Source organism: Panicum virgatum, chromosome 8N, assembly GCF_016808335.1.
Source record: "Panicum virgatum strain AP13 chromosome 8N, P.virgatum_v5, whole genome shotgun sequence".
NCBI lineage: Eukaryota > Viridiplantae > Streptophyta > Magnoliopsida > Poales > Poaceae > Panicum > Panicum virgatum.
In genome coordinates, this window is record NC_053152.1 from 37,543,905 (window position 1) to 37,563,158 (window position 19,254).

The 19,254-nt window shown below is 50.3% G+C and overlaps 2 protein-coding genes across 2 annotated transcripts; both read left to right on the forward strand.

Moving 5' to 3' along the window:
* Nucleotides 1-4,544: 4,544 nt before the first annotated feature.
* LOC120685011 lies at nucleotides 4,545-5,132 on the forward strand. Its single transcript, XM_039966863.1, has 2 exons — nucleotides 4,545-4,627; nucleotides 4,730-5,132. The coding sequence occupies exons 1-2, from the start codon at nucleotides 4,545-4,547 to the stop codon at nucleotides 5,130-5,132; spliced, it is 486 nt and encodes a 161-aa protein (XP_039822797.1).
* A 1,368-nt stretch (nucleotides 5,133-6,500) lies between these two features.
* On the forward strand, nucleotides 6,501-7,019 carry LOC120685012 (14.7 kDa ribonuclease H-like protein). Its single transcript, XM_039966864.1, has one exon. It carries the CDS (start codon nucleotides 6,501-6,503, stop codon nucleotides 7,017-7,019), a length of 519 nt encoding a protein of 172 aa, XP_039822798.1.
* The last annotated feature ends 12,235 nt before the right edge of the window (nucleotides 7,020-19,254 follow it).

A 19,254-nucleotide genomic window follows, 5' to 3' on the forward strand; every position in this document is an offset into this window, starting at 1 on the left:
AAGGGAAATTTAGCCCATTTATCAGAATAATCAACTTAGCCCACAAGACATACAAAATTTATCATCAAGTTACCAGAACAATATTTCAAATCTGGTTCCTAACTCTCTAGACTTAAGCGCACATTACAAAAGTTCTACCCACAGCATAAAATTTCCCAATTGTTCCACTAGCAGTGCACACAAGGCGCTCTAGCGACAAACACAACAAAAGATGCACTGCATTACTATTCGGCTACAATCCGTTTACACCGTTTACACAGCATGTAAACGCTACTCGATAGATAAACTTATAGACCGATTAGCCATGTAAAACCGTTTCGACCGTTTAAAAGGATGTTTAAACGGTCGTGTATTCCGACTATTTGCGAAACGGTGGGTGACCGAGTGTTCACCGTTTAACGTTTAGGCTAGCATTGACTGCAATTACACAAGTTTGGTTCCAACAAAAAATAGCATAGCAAGTCGCTAAGCTTTGTCAATTTTTACCAAGTAAAAGCTCAAGTTTGGCATCCAAGTCAGCATACTTCTTGGTCATCCTTTCTTTGTCCCTTATCCTTGTCTGTTGAAGTTCCTCCAGCTGTTTTGATTGGTTGCTGATAATTGATAGAAGATTGGCATTTTCCATCTTCTCCGCTTCCAGTTCTGCTGCAGTATCACGTCCACTGACCCTTGGTCGTCTTTCTGCCTGGAGCCCAACATTATGAAGGAATTGATTGTTCTTGTTGTTGTGCTCAAGCACGTCAGCTACAACCTGGGCCTTTGACTTGAGTTCTTCACCTTTTGCTGGTTCTACTGCCAACTGGTTTTCCATTTCAATCTAGCAAGCAAGCAAGCAGCAAATATGGTTCAAGATCATGGGGCAGTTTAAAATAAGAAATTCAGAATTTAACCATCAGAGGTGACTTACAATAGCCAATTGCACAACAGGTGTGGATCCTTTTCTTTTCTTGCTGTAGTGGCAAACTTTGAACAAATCAAACGCATCAGGCTCATTAGCCTCATACTCGTCTCCCTAGAAAATTGTTTATAGGGAGCAAGATTACTTAGTTTGTCACAACACTTGTGACAGGGGAGTAAACCCGGGACCCCTGACAGGCCCGACTCGTGTAAAGGGAGGCCCAGCAGACCTACTGGGCCGAGAACGGGAAAGCCCGCTAACCAGCGGGGGAGTTGCCTTCGCCTCTAAGCCAACGAGGGCGGGAGCCCAACCTCCCAGGACACGTGGCGGCACTCCGACCTAGCGCCCCGGGTCAGAGCCGCGCCGACTGACAAGCGTGCCGGCCAAGATAGACCCCGCGCAGGCTCCGAGACGCCGTCTCTCCTTATCTTGCGCCAAGGGCTAAACCAGCGGGACTCCCTGACAAGGGGACAGCGCCACTCGCGCGGCCCCCTTGACACAATGGGAGGGGGCATCCGCAGATGCTGCCTCCCCTCGCCGTAATGATGGCTGCCTCTGTGCACCGCCTCATTACGCCAGCGAGCGTGACCGGACGCCCCCGGCCAGGCCTCAGTAAGACACCCCTCACCGGTTGCATCGTCCGATGACAGAGCTACGGAAGATAGCCCCGCGAGTAAGGAACACAGGCTCCGGCGGACAAGAGTGGAGGAGACCCCCGAGTGACCGTCCGAGTGGTCGCGTCGCCCTGACTAAGCCAGGATGGGACAGCACCGGGGGAACGCGCCACCCAAGGATATCGCCAAGATCATCCCTTTCATCAGAAGATCGCCAGGATCAAGCTTGCCCACTCCCGACCGACCGAGTGGGCCCCGACGACTGACAAGGACGAGTTGCACCCCAACGGTGCCACGACATAGTGCTAGATATTTGTAAATGGGGGCCCCACCTTAGACTATAAAAGGGAAAGCCCCCCACGTAGGAAAGGGTTGGACTCTCAAGGGTTCGACCCTGCTTGACTAGCTTGTAAGCTCCCCTCTACACTTTGAGCACCCGGGCTCGAGAGCAATAGAGCAAGAACACCACCCCCATACTGGACGTAGGGCATTTTCGGCCCAAAGCAGTCTAAATTCTCGAGTCTTTGCGTGCTAGACCATATCCGATCAAGCGCACAACCAATGAGCAACCGAGTAGTTTAGTAGTCGCCCATTTCCCACAGCGACAGTTTTGGCGCCGTCCGTGGGGAGCGCTTTATGCGTTCATTGCTTCGGCGATCGGATGGTTTCGATCATTCCATTCGCCGCTTCGGCGGCAAGCCACGGCGAGACGATCTGCTTCGGCTCGCTAGAGTTTTCCGCGATCCCCCGCGACGGATTGTGGGCGCACCATTCCCGCCTTCCCAGACCTTCCAGTTCGGAAGCCTGGAGTTCGTCACTGACCAGCTCGGTGCGCTGCACCTCCACGAGGAGGAAGCCGCCCCGGTGGCCACTGAGGAGCCCGCATGATGGACTCCAACTCCGCTGTCGAGGACGTCAATTTGGTCCTCTTCTCTCTGGCCAACGTCTCTCGGCAGCTCGCGGGCGGACCTCCGCTCCCGACACCCCGCTCATTCTCAGAGCGATTCCCGTTCAGCCTGCGCAACGCCGCGAGCGTCTACGCTTGGGAGGTACGCAAGGCCACCCAAGGTTTCCAGCCCGCGTCATAGTTCGTGGGCATGACAGAAAGCTACCCTGACTCCGTTTACGACCTCTTGTGCTACGAGGATCCCCTGAGTGATTCCTCCAGCACGGGGGACAACCTTCTGGAGGGGACATCTGCGCCACCGCGCATGTGTGCCATGGCCGATGGCGACCTGTGCGAACAGGCGCACACTCCAGCGGACCACTGCGAGCATGCGCTCGTCAACACGCGGTCTCACGGCGAAGACCTCCTCAATCGTCGACAGACGCCTCCGCCCGTGGAACAGCCTCCGCGGGCCCCCTCCAGATCAAAAAGGATAAACCCCACAAGTTCCACGCGCCAGTGCGCACGTGGGGTCAACCGCGACATCATCAACAACGCCCGCATGCAACTCCCACAAGAGTTTTGTGCAGGCCAAAACATTGCAGCGGCCGCAATCCTCTTGCAGACGCTGCCAGCCGGAGGATCCGGCCCAAAGAGATCTTCACCGCTAGGTGAAGAACTTGGTGGAACTCGCCGCCGTCCAACAGGCGGAGAGCTCCTCACTACACCGCCGACAGGCCGCCGCCTCGTGTCCCGTTGGCGGCGCGAGCCACGGTGGGCGGGAGCCATCCGAAGTACAACGCACCCCACCTGCACGCCAGGCCAATGTGGACAGCGCGCCCGTCCCTGCGGCGGCATCCGCTCCTCTCCTGCCGAGGCCACCGGTTCGCCACCGCATCGGTCCCAACTACGACGCGCGCAGCGTGATCCAAGGCCGGCAGCAGGCGAGGCACCAAGCCGACGTCGACCGCGTGGCCGCTTGAGCAGAAGATGCGCAGGCATACGCGCCCAACACGGAGCGTTCTCCGCTCCGGCGTGGGGGACGCCCCTGCGACCCTGACATGGATCGCGACTGTAGTCCGAGCTCGGACCCCACCAGGCCAAACACCTTCTCCAGAGCGGTCCGGGGGGCGCCCTTCCTCCAACGCTTCCGGCCGCTGGCGAACATCGTGAAGTATACTGGGGACACGAACCCCCGCGTGTTGCTGGAGGACTACCGGCTTGCATAACGGGCTGGAGGAGCAAGCGACGACCGCTTCATCATCCAATACCTCCCTATATGCTTGGGAGAGAGCGTCCGCACCTGGCTGGACTTTTTGCCTGCCGACTCCATCGAAAGCTGGGCGGATCTCCGAAAAGTATTCATCGGCAACTTTCCTGGCAACTCTTGGGACCTCAAGAACTGCAAGCAGGAGCCCGGCGAGTCCCTGCGCGACTACATCTGGCGCTTCTCCAAGCAGTGTAACTCACTGCCGGGCATCATCGACGCCGACGTCATCGGTGCTTTCCTCAGCGGAATGCACTGCAAGACCCTTGTCCACAAACTGGGGTGCCAGAAGCCACACACTACGCACGAGCTCCTGGAGATCGCCACCAACCACGCCTCCGGCGAGGAGGCGGTCGGGGCCGTCTTCGAGCACAACCAGCACGCGGTGAAAGAAAAGTGATGTGACCGCGACAGGCCGTCCTCGAGCCGCGAGGACAGAAGAAACAAAAAGAACCGCCGACCTCCCGCCGCCGGCGAGGTCACTGCGATTGAGCGCCAAGACAAGTGCCCGCCGAGAAATGACCACTTCAACTAGCTCCTGGAAAAGCCATGCACCAACCATGGCTATCCGGTGAACCACAAGTTCAAAGATTGTGACATGATGAAGTGCCTCCTCCTGATGCCGACCAGGACAAAGGGAAGCTGGCGGAAGGGGAGTTCCTGGACGTGGATCAGTGTCTCGTAATTATTGGTAGCCTGGAGGACGAGTGCTCCAGACGACTGCAGAAGGTTCGGCTCCGTGAGGTATGTGCCGCCGCAAGTTCCATTCCTAGAAAGTTGAAGGGGGCGTCCACACCCATTATTTTCGATCAGGACGACCATACGGCAAGCATCCCCCGACCTAGGGGCTATCCCCTCGTCGACCCCGTCGTCAACCACATGCGCCTGACCAAGGTGTTGATGGACGGAGGCAGCAGCCTCAACATCCTCTACGTCAACACCTTGGAGGTCATGGGAATCCCGTGAGCCTGCTTGCGGGAATCCCTCTTCCCCTTCTACCGCATCCTGCCGGGCATGAAGGCGTACCCGGTCGGCAACATCGACTAGCTGGTCACATTTGGCAGCAAAGCCAACTTCTGCACTGAGACCCTCACATTTGAGGTGGTGGACTGGAAGGGGGTATACCCTGCCATTCTGGGCGCCCCGCCTACGACAAGTTCATGGCGGTGCCCAACTACACCTACCTCAAGCTCAAGTTGCCGGGCCCGAACGGGGGTCATCACCGTGAGCGACTCCTTCGAGCAGGCCTACATCAGCAGCCGCGAGTATTACGACTTTGCCACCACCGCGGCGAACTCGGCTGAGCTTGGCCAGCTTCGCGCCACCACCGCTAAGTGCCGCCCCAACCCTGGCAAACCTAGCCAGGCACCGGCCTTCGTCTCGACCGACGAAACCAAGTTGGTCGCGGTCAACGACGCCGACCCAACCAAGACGGTGCGGATCAGCTCCCAGCTGCCGGCCAAATAGGAACACGCACTCGTCGACTTCCTCCGCACCAACAAGGATACTTTTGCCTGGAAGCCGTCTGACATGCCGGGCATCCCAAGGGAGGTCGCCGAGCACGAGCTCCGTATTTTGCCGGGATCCAAGCCCGTCCAGCAATGACTGCGCCGCTTCGACGACGAGAGGCGCAGGGCCATAGGAGAGGAGATAGCTAAGCCCTTAGCTGCTGGCTTCATAAAAGAAGTGACTGGCTGTCTAATCCGGTCCTTGTAAAAAAGAAAACTGGTCAATGGAGGATGTGTGTTGATTACACCAGCCTGAACAAGGCTTGCCCAAAAGACCCTTTTCCTTTGCCTAGAATAGATCAGATAATCGACTCTACCTCCGGATGCGAGATCTTATCCTTTCTAGACGCTTACTCGGGCTATCACCAGATAGCGATGAAGGAATCCGACCAGCTCGCGACATCCTTCATCACACCGTTCGGCTCGTACTGCTATGTGTCGATGTCGTTCGGTCTTAAGAATCCAGGGGCAACATACCAGCGATGCATGCAAGCCTGCTTTTCCGACTAGATCAACCCGCCGATCGACCCCGACCAACTGGATCCGCCTCGGGCGACGGTCGTGGTCTACGTTGACGACATCGTCGTCAAGACACCACGCTCGAATGACCTGGTCGCCACCCTAGGCGCCACGTTCGCAAATCTTTGGAAGTTCAATATCAAGTTGAATCCCGAGAAATGCACGTTCGGCGTGCCTAAAGGCAAACTACTCGGATACATGGTGTCGGAGCGTGGCATTGAAGCCAACAGCGCCAAAATCGCGGCCATCACCAACATGGGGCCCATTCGTGGCGTCAAGGGCGTCCTGAGGTTAACTGGGTGCCTAGCGGTGCTCAGCCGATTCATAGCCCGATGGGAGAGCGAGGACTGCCGCTGTACAAACTCCTCAAGAAATCTGACAGCTTTGTCTGGACAAAGGAAGCACAGGCAGCCCTCGAGCACCTCAAGGCCCTCTTATCCTCTTCGCCGGTGCTCGTGGCACCGAACCCCTGCGAACCCCTCTTACTTTACCTGGCGGACACTAACCATGTGGTCAGCGCCGCTCTGGCGGTCGAAAGGGAAGAACAGGAACACGCCCTTAAGGTCCAACGGCTTGTGTATTTTGTCAGCGAGGTACTCACTGACACCAAGTCACGTTACCCACAGACACAAAAACTCCCGTCTTCATGGCGGCCAAGAAGTTGCAACACTACTTCACCGAGCACGAGGTGTCGGTCGTCACCTCTTTCCCACTCGGGGAAGTCGTTCGCAATCGCGATGCAGTGGGACGGATTTCAAAATGGGCAGTCGAGCTAATGGGCTATCACGTCAAGTTCGTATCACGCACGATGATAAAGTCCCAAGCCCTGGCCGACTTCATCGCCGAGTGGACTAAAATCGAAGCCCCAACCCTAGAAATCTCCCACGAGTACTGGACCCTCTACTTCGACGGGTCGGTCATGGGACCCGGCGCGGGGGCCGGGGTCTTCTTGATCTCCTCAGAAGGAGGCAAGTTCCAGTACGCGGTCCGTCTCCATTTCCCTGCATCCAACAACGTTGCAGAGTATGAAGCACTCATCAGCGGCCTCCGCATAGCCATGGACATCGGGGCAACCCGCCTGTATGTCTACGGCGACTCCAAGATGGTAATTGACCAAGTCATGAAGAACTCCAACCGCGAGAGCCCTCTCATGGACGCGTACTGTCAGGAAATCCGCAAGCTAGAAGGGAGATTCCGGGGTCTGGAGCTCCACCACATCCCATGGAAGCAAAACCCTGATGCGGATGCTCTCGCAAAGATCACTGCCGAGCGCAAGCCGGCACCCAACGGCGTCTTCATCAACAACTTGGATGCGCCGTCGGCGTGAGAGAAACAGCCAGCCACAGATAGAGCAAAAACAGAGGAAGCAGATCATGCACAAAAAATAGAGCACGCTCCCTCCGACCCAGCCCCCGACCAGGTTCCCGGGGGCCCAACCTGTCTCGCTACAGGACAATCCAACCCAAGCCAGGCAGACAACACAGATTGGAGAGCCGATCAATTGGCTTATCTCCTCCATGAAGTCCTCCTAGAGGAACACAATGCAGCCCGTTGGGTAGCCCGACGAGCCAAAACCTTCGCTGTGATCGACAGCGAGCTTTACAAGCGCAGCCCCTCAGAGACTAGCATTCTCATGAAATGCATCCCCATTGCCCAGGGCAAGGAGCTCCTTCTCGAGATACACGTCGAGATCTACGGACACCACGCTACGCCACGCTCCCTGGTTGAAAAGGCCTTCCGACAGGGATTCTACTGGCCAACAGCCCTGCGCAACGTGGAAGACATCATCCGTGCATGCAAAGGCTACCAGTTCTATGCTAAACAAACCCACCTGCCAGCCCAAGCACTGCAGACCATTCCCATAACATGGCCATTCGCCGTATGGGGTCTAGACATGGTCGGGCCACTCAAGAAGGCACCAGGGGGGGTTCACCCATTTACTTGTCATGATCGACAAGTTCACAAAATGGATAGAGGCCAAACTGATAACCACGATCGACTCCAAGGAAGCAGTCAAGTTCTTTCTCGACATCGTTTATAGATTCGGCGTGCCCAATTCCATCATCACCAACAACGGGACCAACTTCGCTAGTCACTACTTCCAAGAGTTCGCGGAAGGATACGGGATCCGAATCGACTAGGCATCTGTCGGACACCCGCGCACAAATGGTCAAGTAGAAAGGGCTAACGGCTTAATCCTCCAAGGGCTCAAACCCCGCATTTTTGACATGCTCAAAAAGTTCGCAGGCTGTTGGGTTGAGGAGCTGCCGGCAGTGCTCTAGAGCTTGCGAACCACACCCAACCGATCCACAGGACCAACACCCTTCTTCCTAACATACGGCTCCGGGGCCGTCCTACCTTCTGATCTGGACTACGGTGCGCCGAGAGTCAAAGCCTTTGACCCAGCAATGGCAGCCGAGGCCCAGAGGGACGCCATGGAAGTCTTGGAGGAAGCAGGTTAGCCACGCTACACCGATCGGCCCGCTACCAACAAACTTTACGCATGTACCACGAGAGGCGAATACGGGAGAGGACGCTGCAGGTCGGAGATCTGATCTTGCGACGGGTCATGTCGACGAAGGACAAGCACAAACTCTCGCCGCCATGGGAAGGACCCTACAGCATCGCAGAGATGATACGACCAGGCACCTACAAGCTAAAAGACTCTGACAGTAACATTCTGACCAATTCTTGGAACATAGAACAGTTACGTCGTTTCTTCCCTTAAGCAGCACTAGCGGCTCAGTCCAAGTGCCCCAACACGGCCACTTCCGGCTCGGAGCACTCGGAGGCCCGACACCTGTCAATTTTTTTCTCCACGCACAACACAGTGCAGTCGCTCGGCGAACCGACCTGGCCCTTCCCTGCTCGAATCACTCGGGGGGCCAGACACTTGCTTTTTACATGCTCACAGCACACACAAAATATCTATTTTCTAGCATGCCGACCCATACACATTTGGCTCGGAGCGCTCGGGGGCTAGACCATGGTCTTCGACCATCCTACTTTTAGTTGTTTCCCGCCTCTACAGCCCCTTGCCCTGAACACTCTCAGGCCAAGGTGCTCGAGGGCCTCACTGGGGCAAACCATGCAGCATGCACGCACCAGCTTCCCTCATCACACAACACACAGAACCTCTCGCAACCAAATCGAAAAGCAAACACAAGAATGTTTTCAAAAACAAACTCTGGTGAGACGGAAAACGGAGCCAAAATGAAAAGCAAACAAAAGAACATTTTCAAAAAACAAACTCGGGCGAGATGGAAAATAGAGCCAAAACGAAAGGTGAACACAAAGTTTAAACATAAGTTAGGGGCGCCATGCACACAGTGAATGCCCCGGATGTTCACCCAAGCCGCACGAACGGCTTGGGGCACAACAGTTACACACATTTCATAATCAATCAAAATAAAAAGTGGCCGCTGACCGGCCCAGCGCTCCGTCACCATCCCGCCGAGGCCCTACGGCCCGTCCAGCTCTGAGTCCGCGCCGCGTTGCAGGAGGTCGTCGACGTCCATCTCCGCCGCGATGACCCGTTCGAACCCGGCGAAGTCCAACATGGCCTGCCGACGAACCGCCATGCTCGAGGTCTCCGGGAAGCCGGGGTCGATTCCCCCGAGGTGCACCCCGGTGCGTAGACAGGCGGAGGCCAAGGCAGCAGTGGCGCCGCGATGGATCCCCAGCTTCACCGACGAGTGGATGATCTCGGGGAGGGAATGGAGCTGGTCCACCTGCATTGGCGCCTGGGGCTCCATCACACAGAAAATGGTGAGAGCGCCATCCTCCAGGGCCTTGCGCTGATCCTCCACCTCGCTGAGGTGGCGCTGCAAGTCCGTCACCTCGCGGCGGACGGTCTCCAACTCCTCCTCCAGCACTACGGGCAAAAATTAAGAAATGCAGGAAAAGCAAAGGAGGGAAGGCGCGATCAAGATCAAAACTCACCGAAGGCACGGGCCTGGGCGTCTGTTGGCGCTCCTTAAGTATCCATTTTATCCCCTGTTTAACTTTGATAATGGCATGAATTTAATATCAAAATCACTAACCATCCTAACCTCGGCCCAATTATTGGTCGTTTTCACGTTTGCACATATATTTTGGAGGTACTTCGTTTTTGCAGGTTTTTGACCAATTTTGGAGCATGAAATGGCGAGGCCCACGATCACGCAATGACACGAAGAATGACGAAGGCCAAAGCCCGAACAAAGGATCGAAGGCCATGATGATTAGAGGCCCATTCATGCACATCCACCCTCCAATGAAGCCCAAAAGACAAAGCCCACAAGATAAGATTGAGATGCTTCGGGGCTAAGCAAAGCAAAGAGATATTTAAGGAAGGATTTTCCATCCTATCCTTCTTCTCGAAGAAATCTCGAAGATAATGACGTCTAAAGGGGTGCAATCGTGAAAGACATAAATTCTAGAAGATTCCAGGAGACTTGGGGAGAAAGTTGAGCACCAGCCGGCGAAGGAAAGACCCAGGCCGGCCGGCCTAGGCTCATTGGGTCGGCCGGCCCAGCCTGTTTTTAGGTCGGTTCGACCTCCCCTTTGACCGAGGGTTCCCTGAGGCTATTTAAAGACCCCTTCCCAAGGTTCACGAGGAGAGCAATTCGGGAGACGACGCCAAGGAGCAGAGAAGATAGAGGGACACCTCTCGGAGAGCCGAGGGTCATGCTAGTTGTCTAGGGTTTGTCCTAGCCGACGTGGGAACCTTGCAAGGAAGACCACGTCGGAGTTCTAGAGCTAGGATCATCAAGATCAAGGTAGGGCCCCGGTTGTGATCTTGTGATGTACTATCATTCATGGTGAAGTTATTTGTGTTTCCGAATGCTTAGCGACCATGTTCTCCTCTTTCGATTTCGTTCTTTTCTTTGGGTTCGCTTCATCTTAGATCTATTATCGAGATAGATCACTTAGCATGATCTTGTAGTCATGGTGGCTAGAGGTTCATGGCGGAACTACCAAAGTGAGTTCGACTTGCTTCAGGGTAACCCGTTGAAAAGGGGGGCGTCGTGACAGGCCGTCTCCACAAAGTAGGTTGGGTATCGAGGGATCGGATTGGAGATTTTGGGTTTAAAGAGGCTTTTCATTGAGATTCACATCTATCTTACTTCAGTTTATCTAGCTGGAACTACAACATATACATGATCTAGGTGATCTAGATTGGTTATCTCTAACTTTCTCTTGCTACCTTCGGTGTTTGTCGTGTTTTTAGTAGATTAGATTCGTTTTCACCATCTCACATAAAGGAATCTCTATGCTAGTAGATTGTTTCTTGTCTCTTTGGTTCCGTGGATTGATAAACCTTGGGGGAATACTCTGAGGGAAAAGCTACACGAAACCGTGCGCTTGCGGTATATAAATCGGGGGCGCTAAGGAGCGTTAACAAGCTTTTCTGGCGCCGTTTCCGGGGAACCATCGATTTAAGATCCAATCTTACTTGCATTCATAAATATTTCTTGATTTTTCTTTTTGACTTTTTTAGATCTCTTATTTTTTATGTGTGCTAACTATAAAAAAACGGATCTATTCCACGAAAATCAATCTAATCTAGAGTTTTCTTTATTTTTGCTTTATTTTTCTTTTAGATCTTGTACATTCATCTTTTAGATCTCGTATATATTTTTCTTTTTCACTAACCCCTAACAGGAGATGGACGGGAGCCTCTCCAACAAACCCGAAAATTTTGTGGATGATCCAGAAAAAATTTACAGGCAAAGGAGACGAGAAGCACGATCAAAGAAGCCGGAACTAGTAGATCCAAAAGTTGAAGCCGACGGTTCATCGTCTTCACCTCAAGCAACTCCACCAACAAGTCCAAAGGAGGCGTCACTTCACCAAGGGATGGTGCTACCGGAGCCGGAGCGTACGATCGGAGAGCTATGCACTCCGGACGTTCGGGACTTGCCGATCCAAAATCTCGACAACATCGGAGTTCCATTCGAGATCAAGACTTCAATCATAAGGATGGTGCAAAGCTCGCCCTTCACTGGAAAAGAAGATGCTAATCTACATCTTCAAGCGTTCCTCCAACTATGCCGCACCTTCAACATGCAAGGGATGACTCAAGATCAAATAAGAGCGAGGCTCTTTCCATTCTCTCTACTTGGGAGAGCGCTGCAATGGTTTCATTCTCTACCACCGCACACGGTGCAAAATTGGGAGTCCTTGATGAAAGAGTTCATGACGGAGTTCTACTCGCCGGGCAAGACCCAGATTCTGCGCAACAAGATTGCAACATTCGCGCAAGCCCCGACAGAGACTATTGCCGAAGCCTATGAGCACTTCAATGACTACATCCGCGCCGTACCTCATCACAAGTTCTCAAGGGAGGATGTGGTCCAGAAGTTCTATCAAGGCCTCACTACTGCATCAAGGGGGATCATTGACGCATCGGCCGGAGGCTCTATCATTGAACTCATGCCTACTCAAGTTTTCAAACTATTCAAGAAGGTGGCGGACAATGACGCATGGGCATCATCGGGGCGCCTGCAACCACTCCAAGCCGTGGGCGCCGCGAAGAGTGTATTACAAGTGGAACGCGAAGAAGTGCTAGAAGGGAAGATCGACTCGCTCATGAGAAGGTTGGAGAAGATGGAAGTGGAAAAGAGAGAAGCCCAAGCTATCGATTTGAAGGCGGCCGAAGCAAGGTCTACACGTGAAGAATGTGGAGAGTACGGCCATGTGCAAAAGAATTGCCCGGAGGAAGCCAAGATGCTCGATTACATGAAGAAGGGAGAATGGATTCCGCCGACCAATTTCCGCTACGGGCAAGGTAGACCCCAATTTAATGCAAGCTCTTCCATTCAAAACTCGGTGCCTCTTCGTATACAATTGAAGGAGTTTATGGAGGAGCAAGGCAAGATCAACAAGGACACCGTCACCAAGTTCAAGGCTATGGACAAGATCTTGGAGAACATTGATGGCAAGGTGACGGAGGTCGGGAGCTCTAATCTTCAAGTACTCAACATGATGAAGATGCTAGAAACACAAGTAGCCCAGCTCGCCGGACGCCTATCTAGCAACGAAGGAAAATTGCCCGGGCAACCTCAAAGTCCGGAGACGGCTAAGGCAATTCAAACTCGCTCGGGAATGGAGACCGAAGAACCCGAACATGCAGCGGGAGCAAGGAAGCCTAAGCCAAGAGTTGAAGTGGAGACCATCATCAAGGAGAAGGCACCTACTCCTATGCCAGAGATAGTCACCGAAGAGCCGGAGTTTGAGCTAGATGATATAGACATCAAGATTCTACCGCCAAGGCCACGATACCGCAAAGGTAAACACGAAGATGAGCAATTCAACAAATTTGTTGAGATGGTACGCAGGTTGAGCATCAATATGCCGCTCTTGGACACTCTACCAGTTCCGACGTATTCTCGCTACTTCAAAGACATCATGGGAAACAAGCGCGAGATACCGCCAAGCACTGTCAAGCTAACTGAGGAATGCAGTGCGGCAATCGCTAATGAAGCTCCAGAAAAGAAGAGGGACCCCGGATGTCCTACCATCCCGTGTTCCATTGGATCTCTTATGTTCGAAAGAACACTTTGTGATCTCGGTGCAAGTGTGAGCGTCATGCCAAAGAATGTGTTCGAGAAGCTATGCTTACCGGAGCTGGAGCCCACCGCCATGTGCCTAGAGTTAGCGGACAATTCCGTTCGCTATCCTTTGGGAATCGCCGAAGACGTGCCCGTGAAGATTGGAGAACACTTAATCCCCGTTGACTTTGTGATTCTCGATATGGGAGAAGGGAGCAAGGCGCCTCTCATACTTGGGAGGCCTTTCCTCAAGACCGCAAGGGCAAACATCGACGTTAGCAAGGGGGAGATAAAGTTCGACATCAATGGCACCACAAGCGAATTCAAGTTTCGTCCACGCCTCGAGGTATGCAACATGATCAATGTTAAATATGTTCCGCCTCACCACCGTGTCACAGAGGAGAAGCCAAAGAAAGAAGAGGAGCCGAACAAGAAGGAAGCGAAGAAGGAGATAGAAGTCGTCGCGTCCATCGCGACAAAGAAGATCGTTGCACCCATCAAGAAGAAAGCTAAAAGCCCGCCTGTGAAGACCAAAAAGACGACTAACGTAGAAGACAAACCCGCACCAAGGATTGTGCGGAAGTGGGTACCCAAGACTGCAGCGCCATCATCGAGCGTTGGTCCGAAGTGAAGAAGAAGAAAGTTTAGCTATGGACTATAAACGAAGCGCTTTGCGGGAGGCAACCCGTTCGTCGAGTCAAGAATAAAGCTGCCGGGAGTTCAACCCGTTCGTCGAGTCAAGAATAAAGCTGCCGGGAGTTCAACCTGTTCGTCGAGTCAAGAATAAGCTGCCGGGAGGACAACCCGTGAAAAGTTTAGGTAAGTGAGTCGAGAATTTTGCTACGCAAGGACATGATATACTTTTGAACAATTGGTCGTTCGGTCGAACAATTCAATTTGGATTTTATTCGCTCGGTCATTCCAATGTTATTTCTTATTTTAAACCAATGACATGAGCCATCCTAAGGTTTATTTGCCTCTTCTTGAGAAAGCCACATCCAAAATTCCATACCTATTTTTGGCGACCGTCCTCTCCATGACGGGCGGACCAAGTTGAGTTAAAACACACGAGTAGAGCCGCGCTATGTTACTTAAATTCTTGATGCGTAGGTTCACACAAACATAGAGAGAATTTTCAGTTTCATTACCATAGGACTAGAATTTTCCTAACCTTAATTATTCTCTTTTTCAAAATTCTCTCTCTCACTATTGCAAAAATTAGAACCTAAACCCAAGACCCACGGTTGAATTCGAGATTGTTCGCTATCGATTCATGAAAGTGAACGGTTCCGGTGCAACCAAAATTAACGTAGTCGGGAAATATTTTTCGACTTACAAATGTAAAGATATTTCAATTCCCCTCTAATTATTCATTTAAACTCATTGCATGCTTTGAGTCAATTCTGAAATTTCGAAGTTAGAGGAGGATTAAACATCTAAGCATCATTTGGAAAGAGTTTATGTGTTTGATTAACATCCATTGATCAAAGTGAGTTCACGGGAAAGAGTTGCGCTCTCTACCTACCACCACATGCAAATGATTCAAAGGAGGGGACAGCCATGCATGGGAAGGACAAGTGATTTTCAGCAAAGATGGCACCATGTGATGAATGATTAAGCATGGGACAAGGTGAATGACACAAAGTGGAGAAATAATGTTGCAAGTGGACATCAAAGGCAAAGAAGGAGTGGTTCACATGATTTGGGCGGTGCAAAGCATACAAGATATATTGGACAGAAGCAAATAATTGCACCAGGAATCCACCAGAGAAAATTGAAGTGGAGAAGAGGGAAAAACACCCTAGGCCGGCCGGCCCCAAGGCCCTAGGGCGGCCGGCCTGGTCCCTATTTATGCCCTCTGGTGCTCCCCTTTGGCAGGTATGCTCCTCACTCATTTCCTTGCTTATGTTCTTCAAGTTCTTTGCCCAGAAACATCAGTTAGAGCCCTGAAAAATTCGTCCACCAAAATCTACTCCAAAAATCTCAGAAAATTCACCACAATTCCTAGTTTGTTCCACTCTTCGATATATTGTTCTCCCGCCGGCAAGAAACCCCCGGTGTGTTTGTTTTTGAGTGTGTGCAGCAAGGAGTCACCATGAGTGGCCTCATGAAGTTCATCGCCGGGAGGAGAAGGACACGTTCATCAACACCCAACGCATCGGCAAGTTCTTCGCGGAGGCACTCGGTCTCCGAGTCTCCGCGGAGCATGGAGGAAGACAACCCCGCACCGAGGAGCGACATGCTGCTCCTTGGTGGGATGAGAGACCCGAGAAGCTCCTCCATGAGATTCACCGATGGAATGCCACCTCCTCCACTGCGTTCGACAAGGTCATCCGCACCACCACCATACAAGCCCAAGAATTCAGAATATGGGTTTATTATCTTGTCGAAGGAAGAAGAAGAAAGTCTCAAGTTCATGAAAGGAAGACTACGAGCAAATTATGATTTTGATGATGAAGCATTGGTGAAGCTGGGATTTCATCATGACATCTATGAGCTATTGGAGAACATCGGTTGGAAGTTATTTTCCGATGGTGTCACGGTTGATATGCAAGAAGAAGTGGCTCTTGAGATGTTCATGACATTAGAAAAATCAACAGAAATGGTGGATGGTGAAGAAGTTTCATGTCTGAAATTTAGGCTCAAGAATGAAGAGAAAGTAATCACCTATGGTGAAATAGGAAGCTTGCTCGGATTCAAAAATAATGCATATGAAATGGTGCAAGTTGAAGATGGAGAGCTTGATGAATTTTGGACAAAAATAGCAAAAGATGTCAACCGCCAAAGAAAGAATATAAGTAATGTTACCCTCCAAATATTCCACTCTTGGTTGAGCAAAAGAATTCTCGGGAGGATGAGAGAATCAAAGGTCACCGACCAGGAATTAAGTTGGATGTATGCTGCATTGGTGAAGAAGCAAGTAATTGATCCCACCAACATCATGGTTGAAAGGTGGCTTTGTGAAGCATCATCCGGTACGGGAGAAGTTGGTTCGGGATGTTATCTCACAATGATAGCCCGAGCAATGAATCCGAGGTTACGAGTGATCCAAAAATTTAATGTCCCGGGAAGAGATATTGGGATTGATCATTTGAGGCAAGGCCATTATATCGGAGGAGATGAAAAAAAGGGATTTACTATTTCTGAGATGGATATTTCCCTCCCCGATCAAAGGCTGAAATTATTTGCAAGAGGGAGGACTGATTGGCGAGTTGAAAATATTGGAAAAAAGGTGAAGAAATCAAAAAGAGGAAGGTTATTTGAAGGGACATCGGCATCGGCACATCAAGAAGACTTGGAAGTAAATCTTCCATCGCCAAGTTCTGCTTATTGGAGAAATGAATTTCAAGGTGCATCAAGTGGACAGGGATACCCGCAAGTATGGACGAGTCAATGGGAAGAAAGCCAAGAACAAGCATGGGGCACGCTGCAGCGGCACCCCCACCATTTAGCAACTACGGATGCCCACCCTCGTCATATCAAGGAGAGATGCCCGACCCGTCATTTGGAGCACAATATTTTGACCTCCCTCAACCAGAACAAGGAATGAGAATTATGGGTGCTTATGCGAGAAGAAATATGGAAGATATAGATGCCATCCGGAGACATACAACCCAACTAGAAGATGGAACTGCAGGAATTGCATATCAAATGGGACTTCTAGGTCTGGCGCCACCGGAACAATTTAATGGAGGAACATTTCAGCAGTATTATGATCAAGGATACAATGCAAGAGCCAATCAAGGAGATTGATCGACGGCATGACCATGAACAAAATGCTCGCACGTGTGGTTTGGATTTTCTATTTCTTTTCATTCATTTTCAGCATGTGTGCAAGCTTGTGTGTGCGTAGCAATTTTCTGTTTTATTTATTTCAGCATGTGTGCAATTTGTTTTCTTTTGTCTTCATCACCATGATAAATAAATGCATCACCCACGCTTTAATGTTATGGTTAGTAATGATGATAGAAAGTTTGTGCCATATTAAAATATGATGATTGTTGCCGCTTTGTCTACTTTCTTGTGCTTGGTCTATGCATGATTAAACTAATGCTCTCTTTAACATGATTTGAAAATTAATTAAATGCCGGCTAATTCAATTGTGGAGGTTATGATAAATTAGGACCCATATCTTTTACTCTTGCTCTCTTACTTAAGCTTGTCAAGGAAAATTTAATTTGGATTTAATTTTGAGCTAACCTTGTCAATGATACCTTTTGCATTTGCTCTACCCTTCTACAAGCTTAAATGATATATCATAACAAACCATAGAGCAAGAATTATTTTCAAGTGAATTAATTCAGGATTTATCTTCTTTGGTACGAGACTAAGAAGTTGATCATTCCGTATTTTTGCGTACCTATCTTTTGCTAGCCATTCTATCCATTCATTGTGAGTTTCTATACCGGGAACATCGCAAACCTCGCTGGATATCCACCCTTAACCAAAAACATCTTTTTGTGAAACACCTCCTTGACCACAACCTATATATTGAGTATATATATTTATTTCGACGGCAAAACAGTGGAATCAAGAGCAAAATTCAGTAAAACATAAGCTTGGGAAGCATCAAAGAGTTCGCAGAAGAAAAATCCGAAGAAGTGGAGGCCTACAGGCAGTAGGCCGGCCGGCTCAACACCCCTAGGCCGGCCGGCTTGCCCCTTTTCCTCCTTTGTTGGCTTCAATCTTTCACGAGGAGATGCTCCGTTGAATTCCAAAGTTATGTCCAGAGAATTGATAGAAGTTTTGTGCACTCACTCCATCAAGTTATCATCACTTCATTGTTTGAGGACAAGCAAACGTTCAAGCATGGGGGGAGGTGGAGTAAGTGCATTGTGTTGCCAGTGGTTCTGAGGAGCAAAAAGAAAGAAATAAAAAAAAAGAGGAAGAGAGAAAAGAAAAAAATAAATAATGATGAAAAGCTCCTCAGTCCCGTTTGCTTCATTAAACTCCAGGTACTTTGAAGATTATTCTATACTCAATTATTCCAACCATGTGCAATCCGATAACAAGGACTTCAGTCGTGCCTTGGGATCAACCGTTGCCATTTGCACATGTCCACCATCTAAAGTGTGTGTTCCATTCTCTCCCTCTCCACAAAGAAATTATTTTCCAATGGTCTTTTTGACGAGTCTTGGTAAATCCATAAGAAGTATTTCTTGTTTTGATAATATCTTGATTATAATATCTTTTGTTAGGACTAACCTTTCCAGAGCTCCAGATAAAGCCTCACACATACATATGAGAGAAAAAAAAGAGAGAGTTCCAGCAAGTTTGAGAGACAAGATGAGCTGAGAGTTTCCATGAGCAAATTGCAATGAGGTTTGAATTATTGATCTTGGTTTAGCATTACTTATGGAACTTACTTTCTTACTCCTGAGACTTGTTTAATTTTGAGAGCATGTGCTTAATAATTGTGGGGAAGCATTTAACTTGTATCTACCTTCCACATTGAAAAAGCTAGGTACAACTTGAACTAATAAATACAAAATATTTTTTGGGAGCATTGTGTTTTCTCGTGTATGATCAAGTGCAGGGATTGGACACTGAAAGGCAGTGCTGATTTCTATCAAAGACTTACTCGAGGACGAGCAAGGTTTAAGCATGGGGGGAATGTTGGCGCTCCTTAAGTATCCATTTTATCCCCTATTTAACTTTGATAATGGCATGAATTTAATATCAAAATCACTAACCATCCTAACCTCGGCCCAATTATTGGTCATTTTCACGTTCGCACATATATTTTGGAGGTACTTCGTTTTTGCAGGTTTTTGACCAATTTTGGAGCATGAAATGGCGAGGCCCACGATCACGCGATGACACGAAGAATGACGAAGGCCAAAGCCCGAACAAAGGATCGAAGGCCATGATGATTAGAGGCCCATTCATGCACATCCACCCTCCAATGAAGCCCAAAAGACAAAGCCCACAAGATAAGATTGAGATGCTTCGGGGCTAAGCAAAGCAAAGAGATATTTAAGGAAGGATTTTCCATCCTATCCTTCTTCTCGAAGAAATCTCGAAGAT

Excerpts from the sequence above, each read along its gene's own strand:
- LOC120685011 (XM_039966863.1), top strand. The coding sequence starts at position 4,545 with ATGCGCCTGACCAAGGTGTTGATGGACGGAGGCAGCAGCCTCAACATC. Across the intron at positions 4,628-4,729 it reads TTGGAGGTCATGGGAATCCC|CAAAGCCAACTTCTGCACTG; the intron begins GTGAGCCTGCTT and ends CACATTTGGCAG.
- LOC120685012 (XM_039966864.1), top strand. The coding sequence starts at position 6,501 with ATGATAAAGTCCCAAGCCCTGGCCGACTTCATCGCCGAGTGGACTAAA.